This window comes from Protopterus annectens, chromosome 6.part1 (genome assembly GCF_019279795.1).
Source record: "Protopterus annectens isolate FY-2018-M chromosome 6.part1, PAN1.0, whole genome shotgun sequence".
Classification (NCBI taxonomy): domain Eukaryota; kingdom Metazoa; phylum Chordata; order Ceratodontiformes; family Protopteridae; genus Protopterus; species Protopterus annectens.
Genome location: NC_056738.1, coordinates 173,464,264 through 173,478,673, shown reverse-complemented (window position 1 = coordinate 173,478,673; position 14,410 = coordinate 173,464,264). Strand labels below are relative to the sequence as shown.

General features: G+C 41.4%; 1 protein-coding gene across 1 annotated transcript in view; it reads left to right on the top strand.

Annotated features, from left to right (window-relative positions):
- The window catches only part of TTC21B (tetratricopeptide repeat domain 21B), a 3,240,027-nt gene that overhangs the window by 696,695 nt on the left and 2,528,922 nt on the right, over positions 1 to 14,410 (top strand). The window contains exon 7 of the mRNA XM_044075355.1: positions 2,701 to 2,785. Within this exon, the coding sequence (XP_043931290.1) occupies positions 2,701 to 2,785 (85 nt within the window). The remainder of the gene's footprint in view (positions 1 to 2,700; positions 2,786 to 14,410) is intronic.

Sequence of the window (14,410 nt, the reverse complement as noted above, 5' to 3'; positions counted from 1 at the left end):
ATGGCTAGACTAGATGAGTAAATTATGGTGGCTGCTAAGACACATCTGTGACCAACAGTCTGAACCTCTTGAAACAGTAATACCCTTACTACTCTGTGTAAGAAGAGAATTAGACTGGTGACTCAAACAGATCCAAAGAAATCAAGGTATGCCTCCACAACAAACTAAACCCTGTCAGACCCTGACTACAGATGCATCAATTCATGCATGGGGGGAGCCTGTGTCTTGGATTTCAAGAAATAAGGTATATGAAACCCATTTAGAAAGCAAGCTTCACATAAACTTGAAAGAAGTGCTAACAATGTTGTATGCTGTGAGAGTTTTGATAAATGTATGTGTGCCATATCTGAAGATAAAGGATAGTATCACAGACAATGCGGTACACACTCCTACTATGTATGCTGTTTAGCTATACAGATGTATGAGCAGGCACTACAATTCAAAGTCTCCCTGATACCTGCCTATACACTTTTGCAGGAAGACATCATGGCAGGTGTGTTAAACAGACCACAGCAGGTCCAGATAAATGGATGCTACACAAGTAGGTTTTCTTAACCTAATCAGAGGGTAATATTATAAGTAAATCTTTTTGCTTTTCTGAACAACATACGAGTAACCAACTGTTACTGCAGTGGTGTCCTTCTCCCTAAGTGAGGAAGGTCTGTTTCTGTATGCTTTCCCTCCACTTCTCTTGTTCCCCCGGGTAATACATAATGTAAAGAAGGAGAGGGCAGAAATTATACCAGTTTCTCCCTTCTAGACAGAGCATTTTTAGTTCTCCCTCGCTCTCTCCATTTGACAGGAGAGAAATGTTTCCTGCTCACACATCATGTCAGCCTGCTGATGCAGTACAAGGGTGCCTCTCATTCACCCCAGGCTATTCATACGGACTCTAGCTACTTGTAGGATATGACTGTACTTCTCTTTGCATAGCTTTATTATGCTAGGTGTCATTGAGCAAGCTAGGAGACCAAATAATAGATAATCACAAGTAGCTACATGGAAAAGATTTACCCCTCTGGTACCAAAGGAAGAACCTACTCATCAAATATGTGGATGTGCCTGTTGGTCTCCTGTATCTTTTTGAGTTTTTGTCTACAGTCCTAAAGTACATCTCAGTAAATGTGTACATATTGGCCATTTCTGATTCCTGCCCACATCTAGATTACTAGTTAAGCAGCTCTTGAATGGCATTGTTCATCTTTGGTCCCTCACCAACCTGGAACCTTAATGTCTTCCTTGAAAAACTGGCTTTAGCTTCTTTTGAACCAGCAGCTTCTACCTTATGAAAATTCTGCTACTGGAAACTATTTTTTTTCCTGATAGTAGTGACATCAGCCAAGCAAGTATCAGAGCTGCAGGCCTTGATGTACAAAGAACCTTTCATCACTTATTCACAAACATAAGGTTACCTTGTGCACTACCCTGTATTTCTCCTCTAAGATGAATACAGAAGCAGCACTGAGTCAGGCCATTCAATTATCAGTTTGTTTTCCTCAACATCAGAACAAAGGGGAGAGAATATTGTAATATTTGGACTTGAACAGTTGAGGTACTATCTGAGCAGAGCTAAAGATATTGGGTCAGAACAACTGTGTCTCATTTGCTGCAGGTAAAAAGGGCTACCTTTGTTCAGCCAAACCATTTCCAAATGTATAACGGATTATATTAACATTTGCCACAGTGCCTATAGGAAGTCATTAAAGGACGTCAGGATACATTCCACCAGGGCCCCAGCCACTATAACTGTCTTCCTGAAAGAGGTTAGTGCACAGGACATTTTAGAAACACAGTTGGTCCTCTCTTCATACTTTCTCCAAGTACTTTAAGCTAAATCCTGTTTATAGAACAAGAATGGGGTTTGTTTTGCCATCCTGATAGGCTTTGTTGCCCTCTACATCTACTCTCCAAAATGCCATCTCATTTGCAGTAGGTGCTAGCTTTGGTAGTCTTTCCAAAGGCTGTGGTTAAAACAGTGAGCTCTGCAAAGAACACAGTACAGTTCTGTAGTCAACTTAAAGTATTTTAAGTGTTATAGTGTTTTTACTGTTGCAGTCCTGCTTCCTTTTCACTATCTTCCTCAAAACTGAGGTCGCCAGGCCAGATTTGGTTACACACTCATTTTCCTGGTCTTTCCCTGCTCATGTCTTTTTTTTTTCTGACTCCCCTTGTATGCCATTTTTCTAGTTAATAGGAGGAAGCAGTCTCTCCAGGTGCGCTGCCTCTGATATGTTTTAGTAGTAGTATTCATACGAGTTCTGGCTGGGGGGACTAAAAAGAGCTGAAGATTGTCAGGTGTACACCACATTTATACTGAGTACATGGGGATATCCAGAGTAGAGTGATGTCAACCTTGGCTGATGGGTGAAGGATGTTCAGGTGTGAGTCTGGCTGGGCACTGGACCACAGCATGCTGCAGAGTTCCCAAAGGTAATGACTGCAACAGTGACCACACTCGCAGTTGCAATGCATTGACTACACAAATGTACTTTCCTTGGATTGTTTGCCATAACAGAATCATCAAGATTTAAATCACTTGACTGCCTAAGTAACTGTGAAAGAGATGAAAACATTTTTGAAAAATTTTAATAATTTCCTACATCTTTGCTGTATTATGCTTCTGCATGCTGATTAAAGCAGTAAGCTTATTTGTGCCTGAAGATGCTAATCTTTTCTTAACATTGCTGCTGTTTGTTCTAGACTGTTACAGAAAGACAGCCATAATTTTGAAGCCCTGCAGATACTGGCTCTATATTCCTTATGTAGAGAAGGCAGTGTAACTGAGGTAAGCCCAGTATACAGTGACATATATGGTTTTATGTGAAAATGAACAAGCAACTCCAAACAGTTTCTGCTTCTTATTAAACTAAGGTTTAGATTACATGTTGCTTTTAGTTAATTTTAAATAAATGTATTCTTTTAAAGAAAGTAACATGAAACTTAATTGCAACAGTCTGTTACAATTTGTTTTAAAAGCAAGTTAAGTCTGGTATATATTGATACAATGTTATATATATATATATATATATATATATATATATATATATATATATATATACACTTTTGTGTAACTTTTGTGTAGTAGATGAGTATTTTTCAGAAAGCCATACTTACAATTCACAAACAGGAATGGCAAATCTTCATGCGTAATTTTAGGTTCATAGATGATTACTAGGCTAACGACCCTAGAGAGCCTTTTTAATCCTACCATTCTTCCCAAATGAATCTGACAAGTGGTGATACACTAGGTTATTTCAAGAGGTATATGTAGGCTGGGGCATGGATAGTCAAGCATTTACCGGCTGCCTCTGTCTACTAGAAATACTGGTGTTAGGTGCTTATTCCCCATCCGCCTGTCTTTGCTATGCTTGAATTGGGTTAGGGAAGAACTCTGCTTCACATGGATGGGAAGCCTGTTCCAGAGAAGGTGTAGCCTCTGAGATATATGTCTGCCCCTCCAACATGTCCATTTTATGTTGTAGATGAGGTTTAGGTCTCCAGATTCGGTAATTCTGATGCTGTTTGTTTTGCAGATGTGCATCAGGTCCATCAGAGCAGATTCAGAGGATGATCTATAAGCCAGACATTTTAGAATTCTGTATGAGCAGAGTACAGGGATTGAGCTTTGAGGTGGTTTGCTTAGAACATATTATTTACTCCCTGTATTCTTTTTGTGAGTAACCTCTATGAATGCTCCAGTTTTATATAGGGGGCTTTGTACTCAATGTTTCATCTGATAGGTTCATAGGTTCATAGGTTCATACTAGGCTATCTGCCCGAGGGCATTTATAAGCCTAGCCCATAGTTTTGTGGCTTACGCCACCCCTTTAGTTTGGAGAAACTATGCCCATTATTTTGCTGTGCCTCTGTCGAGCAGTGACACTGAGGTAACCCCTGGGGTGTATCTGCGATCTCCCATCCATTGGTCAAGATTCCTCTTGAACAAGGCCAGCGAGGTGCTCTGCCTCACATAAACCGGGATTTTGTTCCACAGCATAGGGAGTCTTTGGGTGATGAATCTATCCCTCCAGCACGTCCTATTAATAACCGTGTCGAGGTTTAAGTCTCCGCCCTTGTGGCTCTGAGGGATCTAGATTTTTGAGATGAAGCATGTTCATCAAATCTGGGTTTGACATGGCCTTGTATGTCAGGCATAGGTCACCTCTGAGCAAGCGGTAAGCAACTGAATATAACTGGAGTTCTTTCAGTCGGGCAGCATAAGACAGATTTTTGAGACCCTTTATCCTTTTGGTGAGGAACTTTTGTGGCCTCTCCAGCTGCTGCAAGTGTCGGGTCAGATACATTCCGAATGGGGCATTGTACTCGATCATTGGTCTGATGAGTGATGAGTATAGGGAGACTATGACTTCCCTTGATCTAGATGTGAATCCCTTCATGATAAGGTGGGCAATGTAGAAGGTCTTCCTAACTACTTTAGCAATATGAGTGTCGAATGAAAGGCTATTGTCAACTTGGGTTCCCAGGTCCCTAATAACTTCTTCTGTGTTCAGGGGATTGCCACCTATATGGTAGCTAGGGGTAACCTTATTTTTCCCGAAGGGTATGACTATGCATTTCTTGGCATTTAACTTTAGGCCATGGCTCTGGCACCAGTTATCTGTTTCTGTGAGACCCTTCTGAAGGATATCTGTGTTGGATGTGTTTTCAACTACGGCGCCCAGTTTGCAGTCATCTGCAAACTTTGTCAGCCATAACCCTCCTGTGTTTGCTTGTACTTCAGAAAAGTAGATGCCAAACAAGAGTGGGCCCAGGACTGAGCCCTGTGGGACACCACTTGTGACAGGCTTTGAGCCTGACATGGCGCCAGCAACTCTGACCCTGTGGGTTCTGTCACTCAGCCAGTTTGCAACCCATCTTGTAATGTATGGGTTTACATTTAAGTTGATGAGTTTTTCAATGATACCCGAGTGAGGTATTGTATCAAAAGCCTTCGCCAGGTCTAGGTAGGCTGTATGGACTGCCTTTCCCTTGGTGACTGTTTCGAAAAAGTCAACCAAGTTTAAAAGGCATGATCTGCCTTTGACAAAGCCAAACTGGGTTGGATCCAAAGTCTGCAAGTTCCCTATGTCTTTATTTATGAGATCCATTATGATCCTCTCCATGGCTTTGCAGATAAGGCTTGTCAAGCTAATGGGATGGTAATTTCCAGGGTCGGTGGAGGCACTGCCTTTGTGGAGTGGGACCACAGTCGCTGTGCGCCACTCCCTGGGTACGTATCCGGAGGTGAGACTAAGATTAAACAGCTGTCCTAACTGTGGGTTTAATTCCTCGTTGAGTTCATGGAGCACACAGCCGGGGACACCATCAGGTCCCATGGATGCTGTGTTCTTTGCCTTGGAGAGAGCAGTTCTCACCTGGGCGTTAGAGATGTTTGGGGGGCTACAATCATTTGGTATAGATATCTCTCCTTTAGGGGGGAGGGAGGGGAGAAGTTAGCACTGAACCTGTCAGCCAGTATGTTGGCAATGTCTGTAGGATCAGTAATCTTCACATCATTTTGAACTAATTCTGAGCATATCTGGGAGTTTCCTCCTAGGTTTCTGACATAGCTAAAGAATGCCTTATGGTTGTCTTTAGAGTCCTTAGCTATTTTTTCTCAAAATTAGCTTTGGATGATTTTATGAGAGCTCTTAGCTTTTTACTTATAGTGATCAGCGGTGTCTTACCTTTTAAGGATTTTGCTCTATCTTGTAGTAGCTTTCTCCTTTTGTTGTAGAGTTTGTTTATGGCTGGGGTCCACCAGACTGGACGCTTGCCTTTGGTACAAAGAGTCTTTGTTTTGCTTGGGATTGCCTGATCCATGCAGCCCTGCAGGTGCTGGTAGAAGGCATTTGTAAGTGATTCAGCGGTTTGAGTAATGTTAACCGCCGGCTCAGGGGCCTTAAAGGAGACCACACTAGTCTTTAGAAGTGTGAAGTCGGCTTTCGAGAAGTTCTTTACTGTGGTCTTTTTCATTTCGTGTGGGGGCGGGATGAGGACCTCCAGCGAGATTAGTTTGTGATCAGATCTCACCAGTGAGGGGTATACTTCCGGCATTGAACATTGTGCTCCCATGTTCGTGATAATGAGATCAAGTATGTTTTCTCCTCTTGTGGGGATGGTGACTAGTTGTTCCATGGCATTTGAGTTTATGAATTCCAGGAACTTTTGGGCTAGAGTGTTTGGGCTTGAGTAGTGTTCCCAGTCTATATTAGGGTAGTTGAAGTCACCTAGTATGATGGTGTTCGGAGATACATTTATCCCCTCCACTGTTTTCAGGAAGGCCATATGAGGTTCCTGAGTTTGCGAGGGTGGCCTGTAACATGCTACAAATTGCAGAGCAATCTTGCCTATGGTTAATTGCACCTGGATGGCTTCTGATGCATTGTGCGATGCCACCAATCTTGAGGTGTGGGTGTCCTTGATGAATATGGATACCCCTCCTCCTTTCTTGGTATTGTCCAGGTTTTGGGGCCGGAACGCATGATATGAGGTAAAACCTGATAGTGCTGGGGTGCTCTCAGGAGCCTTGAACCAGGTTTCTGTCACAGCACAGACATCGATGTTCTCCATACTGAGAAGGGCCTCGAGTGCGTGCATCTTGAGGTTGAGACTTCTGGCATTGAGCAGCATTACCCTTAGTTTTTTTTCTTTTGTTCTAGGGTGGTAGGTTTAGAATTTGAGCCTTGCCTAAAAAAGGCACTATGGGGGTGGCAAGAGCCTTTGCCAAAATCCGGAATCCCAGGGGTGACAAGTGCAAGCCGTCCCTTGCGAAGCAGCGTGGCTTGTCCAGCATGTCATCCCAGGCAGACAGACATTGGATCCCCTTTGAATGACACCAGAGTTTAAGCCAATTGTTAAAGCTGATCATCTTATCTCTGTATTGTGGCATCATTCTTGGTGAAGGTAGGATACTGCTCAAAGTCAGGGTCATACCTGCTTGGGCTACATAATCGGAGAGCTCCTCTGTCTCTTTTCATGTAGTCCAAGGAGGTACGTCTCAGGTCGTTAACACCGGCGTGGACAATGATTGAGTCGTACTTGTACCTGCTGTTGAGAGACCTGAGTGCATGCGTTATGTGGCGGATTCTAGCACCCGACAGGCAGCTTACTGTGACCTTCTCCTTACTCAGTCTGGTGAGCGGGATGTCAGTGTGTCTGACTATGGAGTCACCAATGACTAGTGTGTCTGGCATTGTGTTTGGCCTTAAGGGCTGTGACTGCTTGACACATTGACTGTGTGGTCTATGTGTTTCAGGTGTTGTGTTCTGAGGTGGTAGTTGTTTGGGTGTCTGCTTTGGTGGCCTCTGCTGTTTTGGTAGATTTTTGATCAGAGCCTCCGAGTATGTCTTGTGATGGTATTATGTGAGACTGGGTCTATAGTGTGTGTGGTTACCTTCTCCTCCTGTCTGGTCATGCCAGTCCTATGTTGAGAGAGCTCAGCCTCCAGTTTGGCCGTATAGTTGCATCTCTCGCATGTATTTGTGTTTTGTGGGAGGAGGAGAGGGTTGTCTGTGTACATGAGGCAATTGTAACATTGCCTCAATATTCCCAGGTTCACCAGCTGAGCAGGAGAGGACATTAGCAACTGATCCCTCGACATGCTAGAAGGAATAGACAGAAAAACTTAAGAAAAGGTTCTGGGGATGTGGGTGACCGAGAAATGGGGTTTGCTTTTTTGGGGTACTTTCTATAACAAGAGTGCTGTATCGAGGTGATAAGTACTGTAGGAGCAAGTGCTTCGCTATACAGATAGAGAATAGTCTACTTGGGAGTCAAGTAGAGATAATTTATAGTTGTAGGATACACTAAATAGAACAGTAGTATACTTTGAGGAAGGTAGTTTTAAGGGAAAATTTGAAGAGTGGACTTTAGGTAGCCCTAATAGTTTAAATCTGATTAACCGGCGCTGCCCTAGTGTGCAATGGTAGCAGCTCCGCGCTAAAGCGCGCTAACACGTGCTTTATAGCAGGGGGCTGGAAAAAACAGGAAATGACCCAAAATGGCCGACAAATTACTAGTTGCTGCTTCTAACCACTCCTCTGAGGACAAACAAGCAGCTCAGTACTCCCCACTCCCACTGGTGAGTAAAGAAACTACCTCTGGCCACACAAGAAAATGGAGGAACACAGAAACCAAATACAAAGCCCAGGGATCAGCAAAATCTGATCACTGGAACAACTAGCTAGGAAAGTTTAGGAAAGGAGAAATATTTTTTTGTTTTTTTTTTTTTTTTTTTGCAAACAGACAGAAAAAATGCAGTAAATGCTTTGTTTTCGACTAAATTGCTATCAAAGGCTGGTACACTTGAGTGTATTAGCCTGTTTGTTACTTTTAAGCAATACTTTAGCCCACAAGTGCAATCAACAATATAAGCTCACAAAAACAGGAAAATAAGGTAATAAAACAGTAATATAGGCACAAACAGTAGTCGAAAAGCTCAAAAGATCGAAAAATGCAAACTAAAAAGTTTAAAAAATACTTATGATCAAGAAAGTTGCTTTTCTGCTCTCTGCTGGCTTAGGAACTCTGCAGGGGACCACGAGGAGCTATGCCTAGTTCTCTAATGCCAGAAAAGCCTGCCAAAGCGTGCTTTATAGCAGGGGGCTGGAAAAAACAGGAAATGACCCAAAATGGCCGACAAATTACTAGTTGCTGCTTCTAACCACTCCTCTGAGGACAAACAAGCAGCTCAGTACTCCCCACTCCCACTGGTGAGTAAAGAAACTACCTCTGGCCACACAAGAAAATGGAGGAACACAGAAACCAAAGACAAAGCCCAGGGATCAGCAAAATCTGATCACTGGAACAACTAGCTAGGAAAGTTTAGGAAAGGAGAAATATTTGAGGGCTGGATACAGTGGAATAATGACATCATTGTACATAGATGTTATACTCTTGCTTATAAGTTGCACAACTTAGACTGATTTCCTTGCTACCATTGATGCATGATAGTCAAGGGCTAGGTTACTGTCTACACATGTTCCCAAATCCCTGACAAGTAGGTTGACTTTGAGGTATATTATCAACATTGTAGGGGTAGGGTACTATTATGCATTGAGTTTTAGGCCATGGATCTGGCAGTAGTTATTATTCTGTGTCATTCCTTATTTACATCTTTGGGGAATCCTATGATTCCACTTAGTTTGGTCAGCCAGAGGCCTTGGATGTTGGCCGTGACTTCAAAGAAGTAGATACAAAAAACTAGCAGCCCTTGTACCAAGCCTTGAGGGACTGAATAAGCGACTGGCTTTTTTGTGATGGAAAACATTCCTATCCTAACTTCTTATGTCCTGTTTGTGAGCCAGCTGGTTATCCAGCCGATGACATATGGGATTTATGCCAATTTTGGGAATTTGTCTACAATGTCCAAGTAGGGTATTGTGTTGAATGCTTTCACTGGGTCAAGGTAGGCAGTATGCACCATTTTGCCCTCGTCCGTTGCTTTCGGTGACCTTCTGAAAGAAGTCCATCAAATTAAATAGGCATGTTCTGTCTTTGCCAAAATTGAACTGGATTGGATCCAGTGTCTGAAGGTTTTCTATATCATTGTTTATCATTTCCATAATTCTTTTCATAGCTTTGCATATGTGAGTAGTCAGACTTATGGGTCTGTAGTCATCCGGGTCCATAGATGGCCAATCCTTTTGCAGAGAGATGACCTTTGCAGGTCCTCCATGTGCTCAGCATGAATCTTGTATGGTGGCTGTGGATAATAGTGTGTTACGTAACATAACTTTGTAGGTCAGTACAGCAGTGTGGGGCCACATATTTTAAAATCAACAGGATGCATGGGCTGCAACATTTAGCAAACTGTGTCTGAATTGCATTACTTGTGCCTCTGAAGTGATGGCCTATCCACATTGCAAGCAAAGCAAAACTGTTAGGCAAGAAAAGGGGGGTGGGTATCTGCTGTGTAGTGAAGGATGACAACATTTTAAATAATCCAATTGTGTTATGTGTAACTGAACGTTGTGTGTGCAAGCCTGTTTTCTCACACAGTGGTTGAGAGTCGCATTTTATGCTGTCACGGTATGTCGCAAAAAACAATTAGCAGTGAAAACTGCATTCTCAGAAATATCAATGTCATGAAGCAGGCTACTCTAGTATGTTACAAAGTAGAGAGGAAACATGTTTGTTATGCAGCATAATATGATGGTGCAGACACTGTATAAAAGGACTAATAGGCAATGGTGAGTTGGACACAAGTTAGATAACTGTACTGTGCTGTGAAAACTTGGCAGATAGCATTGACTAAGAAATATGGCAGAGCAGATTGGCTGCAGATAATGTGAATTCATTCACAAAGAAACAATGGGAATATATATGTATGTCTCCCACATATGCAACAAAATCTAGAAGATTTAGGATTTTTGCCTGGAAATGTTTACATAGATATTTTTATACCCAAGTAGACTCCAGAGAATTTTTCCTCAAGCAGGCATTAAGTGTTTGAGATGTGAAGGGGAAGAAAGACGTTAATTGGGAACATATTTTCTGGAAATGCAGTGAGTTGGTGGATTTTAAGGATTACCTGTGGGATGCACTGTCAGAGATGCTGGGTGGGCAGATTAGTCTGATGAGGGAGATGATTTTTCTGAGCTATGACACAGAATCGGAATTGCCTAGACATGGCAAGGCCTTGCTGTGTCTAATAATGGTGGCTGCCAAAAAAGCAATTAGTAGAAAATGGAAATCAAAATCTAAACCAACTATACTGGAAGTAGTGAATATAGTAACAGGGATAAAACAACTGGAAATGAGAACTTTAGAAAAGGGTAGGAGCAAACTACATAGGAAAAAATGGGAATTGTGGGAACAATACATACAAGGGTCTAAAAGGTGGCAGGACTTAAATGAGCTATGTAATGTTTGAGTGAGAAAGATTGGGTACATCATAAGTGATGTATAATGTTTCCAACTGGGAGTGTGTCATTATGGTTTGTGATGTAAAATGCTTGCGACTAGGATTGTGTTGTTGTGGTTTGTTTTCATTTATATAAATGTATGATTGCCTATGTAGAAAGTGATGGTTTAATAAAGATGCTTCTTGTTTAAAAAAAAGGCAGGAGTTGAATAATTTATGTAATAATGCCCAGGTTATATGGTATATAGCAATATATGTGAAGTATAATGTTTATGTTAATATAGTTTGATTACTTTTATAGGAATGTAAATTTGTGTATGTCACAAGTGCTAATTTAATAAAGGTGTTTGGATTTGGTGAAACTGTTGTAATAAGTAAAAAAATAATTAAATATGTGTGAGAAAGCAGTCTACTTTCAAGGGCAGATAACCTGTCACTGAAAATTCACTTCTGTCACACACGGTGAAGACAAGTTAATGTAGAAAACGCTAGTATGCAGATCTGTGCCAGTGAACTGTATGCAGACACACACGCACACACACACACACACGCACACACACGCACACACACACACACACACACACACGCACACACACACACACACACACACACACACACACACACACACACACACACGCACACACGCACACACTCTTACACTTTCAGTATAGAGGGCACCATGATAAGATGAAGTAGGATGCTTGTGTGATGTACCATATGCACTTGACCACTGGAATATTGCCGATGAAAAATGCAAAGTCTAAGTTGTGTATCTGGGCACTGGGACTCCCAAGTCATATGAAACATTGCCAGGAGAAGTAATTGTTTGTGTGGAATCTACTAGCATATGTTACCCTAGAATATAAAAATCACAAATCAGAAAGCAGCATTTGACCAGCAGAATTAGCACCAGCCTCATCTTTTGCATACAGTTGTAGGTACTTAGAGTTGAGTAAATAAACAAGGTTGGCACATTCCCATCAATGAGTGTTGTAGAATGCATATGTGCCATTAAGCTGACATAGCTGGCATCTGTAATTCAGTGTAGTTGAAAGTGGTGTACATATTAGAAAGTTCAGTGTGGCATGATCTTGTTTCAGGGATTTCGTTGAAGTGGGTGGAACACTTTGGATACCTCCTTCCAGTGCCAGCTCATATAGCTCTTCTTAAAATCTTGAAGTTCTGTGATCGGAGTATACATATCTTCACCAGAATCCCTATTTTTCTAGCAATCTTTTTAAGTTTGTATTTCCTCCTAACGTAAAGCACATAAGTTTGGTGCCTGGTAAGCTTTCCTTGGACAGGAATCTGTGTGACAGCTGTTGCTTTAGTCCTGCAGTTCTGTTGTATTAAAGATATAAGTATCAGCAGTGTTAGAGTAAATGCCCGGATGGTTCATATAACAACTTCCGGCAAGCGTATGAGATCCAGAATGTATGGGAACCCGAGCCAAGGACTAAGACTAAGCCTGGCATCATTTCAGAATTCACTACAGTTATTGAAATCGCTAATCCTTTATCATTGAGGCCCATTATATTGTTCTTACTCTCCAGACTGACAGAGTTGAATTGTAGTTGCCTAGCATTTCACAATTACACAGTCATGAAAGGTAAGATTGGGTGTTTCACGCTGTGATCTCTCATCACAGCGTGAAACAGTTGGGCATCATTCAATTGAATGAATAATGAGCTTGGATTCCCTGGACTGTTTTTCTGGACTGAAATGAGACACAGGGTATTGAATGCTTTTGTTGCCTTCTGGGTACTTGGTGAATTATCTGCAAAGAATGCGATGATTGCAGCAAGCCATCACCCCCCCCCCCAAAAAAAATAGTTTTTTGGGCATTCAGTCATTCGCTGCACTTATTCTGGACTGTGGTAATCTTTTTAGTTTATGGTGAAACAAGTGGCTTAGTGGGTACTGTTCCTACACCATTCTCTCAGTTCCAGCTTCCTACTGAAATTCCAAGACTTGAAAGTGTAAGTCTTAGAATAACTGAAAGTAACTATGAAAATGCAGAACAGCATATGCCGAACATCACTGTTCTTTTTTAGATGTTTTTAGGAGGGGCATCTCCAATGTGGAAGACAAGCTTTCCACACCCACTGAACTTATACCAGTTGCAAGATCTCCATACTTTGGAGAAAAGGGGATAGTCCAAGAAATGGCCATCTCTGTATATGCAAGTCTGCTTTTTTGCTCATCCAGTTTTGCTATTCTCCGACTTGATTTAACCAGCCTAGGAATATCAAAAAATTGGGGATGGAAAACCCTTTACATTTATGGGTTTAAGTAATTTCAGCCTTCACACTGGCTGTGGTGACATTTTGCAGTCTCAGAATTCTAGTTGTGATACCTGTACTTCCGCAGGACTTTTTGATGCCTGCTAGTTAATCAGGATCTAGATACCACACATGAGGTTAATAAACTTTTATCTGAATGAATAGCAATTTCAGTACTGTTTTCTAGTATTCAATCTTTCTTGTACTCCTTTGGTCTTCTCCAGGTTCTTAGCCTTAATGGCAAAGGCCTTTCTCTGTTTCTTTTTCTGGATAGCTGACTTGTAGTGACTCCCACCAATTTATTTATTTTATTTTATTTATTTTATTTATTTATTTTACATTTGTTGACCGGGCTAGTCCAACTGGATATATTTCCATTTTCAGCAGAGGCCCGGGGAGAAAAGCTCCACATTTAAAAAAGGACATACATTTTAAGCACAAAATTTAAATCATAATACACATTATTACCTATTTCTAAAAACAAGCATAGTAAGAGTAAGAGCAGGGCAAGAGAAATGACAGAAAGTTGTCAAAAGAAAGAAGAGGAAGTTGACAATCTAGGGAAAAAGTAACATCCAGATGAATAAACTAACATGTTTTAATACCAAGAAGAGAGCTCAAAGATCAAGGAGAGAGAAGCAGCGAAAAATGAGAGAGCAAGAATAAAGAGAAATATTAGTGTGGAAGAGATTTCTAGCCATAAGGAGGATAGATGAAGAGGAGGACTTCACAGAGGTAGAGATAGAAAGAAAAAGAGAGGAAGCAGGATGGAAAGAAAGTAGGGAGAGAGAGATGGATTAGATGGAGCAAATTACTTTAGTCAGGATTAGAGCAGGGACACATCCAGTGGCTTTTAAGGTAAATTCTAAGTTTTTGTTTAAACAGAACAGTAGATGCAATGGAAGTAAGTTCAGTAGGTAATTGATTCCAGTGTTTTCCAATAGTGTTAGAGAAAAGGGAATCACCTGCTAGGTTATTGGATTTGGTTAAGGTAACTAGCAGCTTACTTGATGAACGGAGGGAGTTCAGATTAGAGTAGGGGGTTATGAGGTTAGAGAGTATAGGTGTGTTTTGAGGTTGGTAGAATGCGTTTTGGACAAATGTCAGTTGAGACTGTAGCAGCATGTTAGACAATTCAAGCCAGTTAAGTTGCTGCAGATTCAGACAGTGGTGAGTTCTGAAGGGTTGACCAGTGACAAATCTAGCTATATTATTGTCGTGGAACATAATTTTGAGAGATTATTTTTCTTAAGGTTCGTAT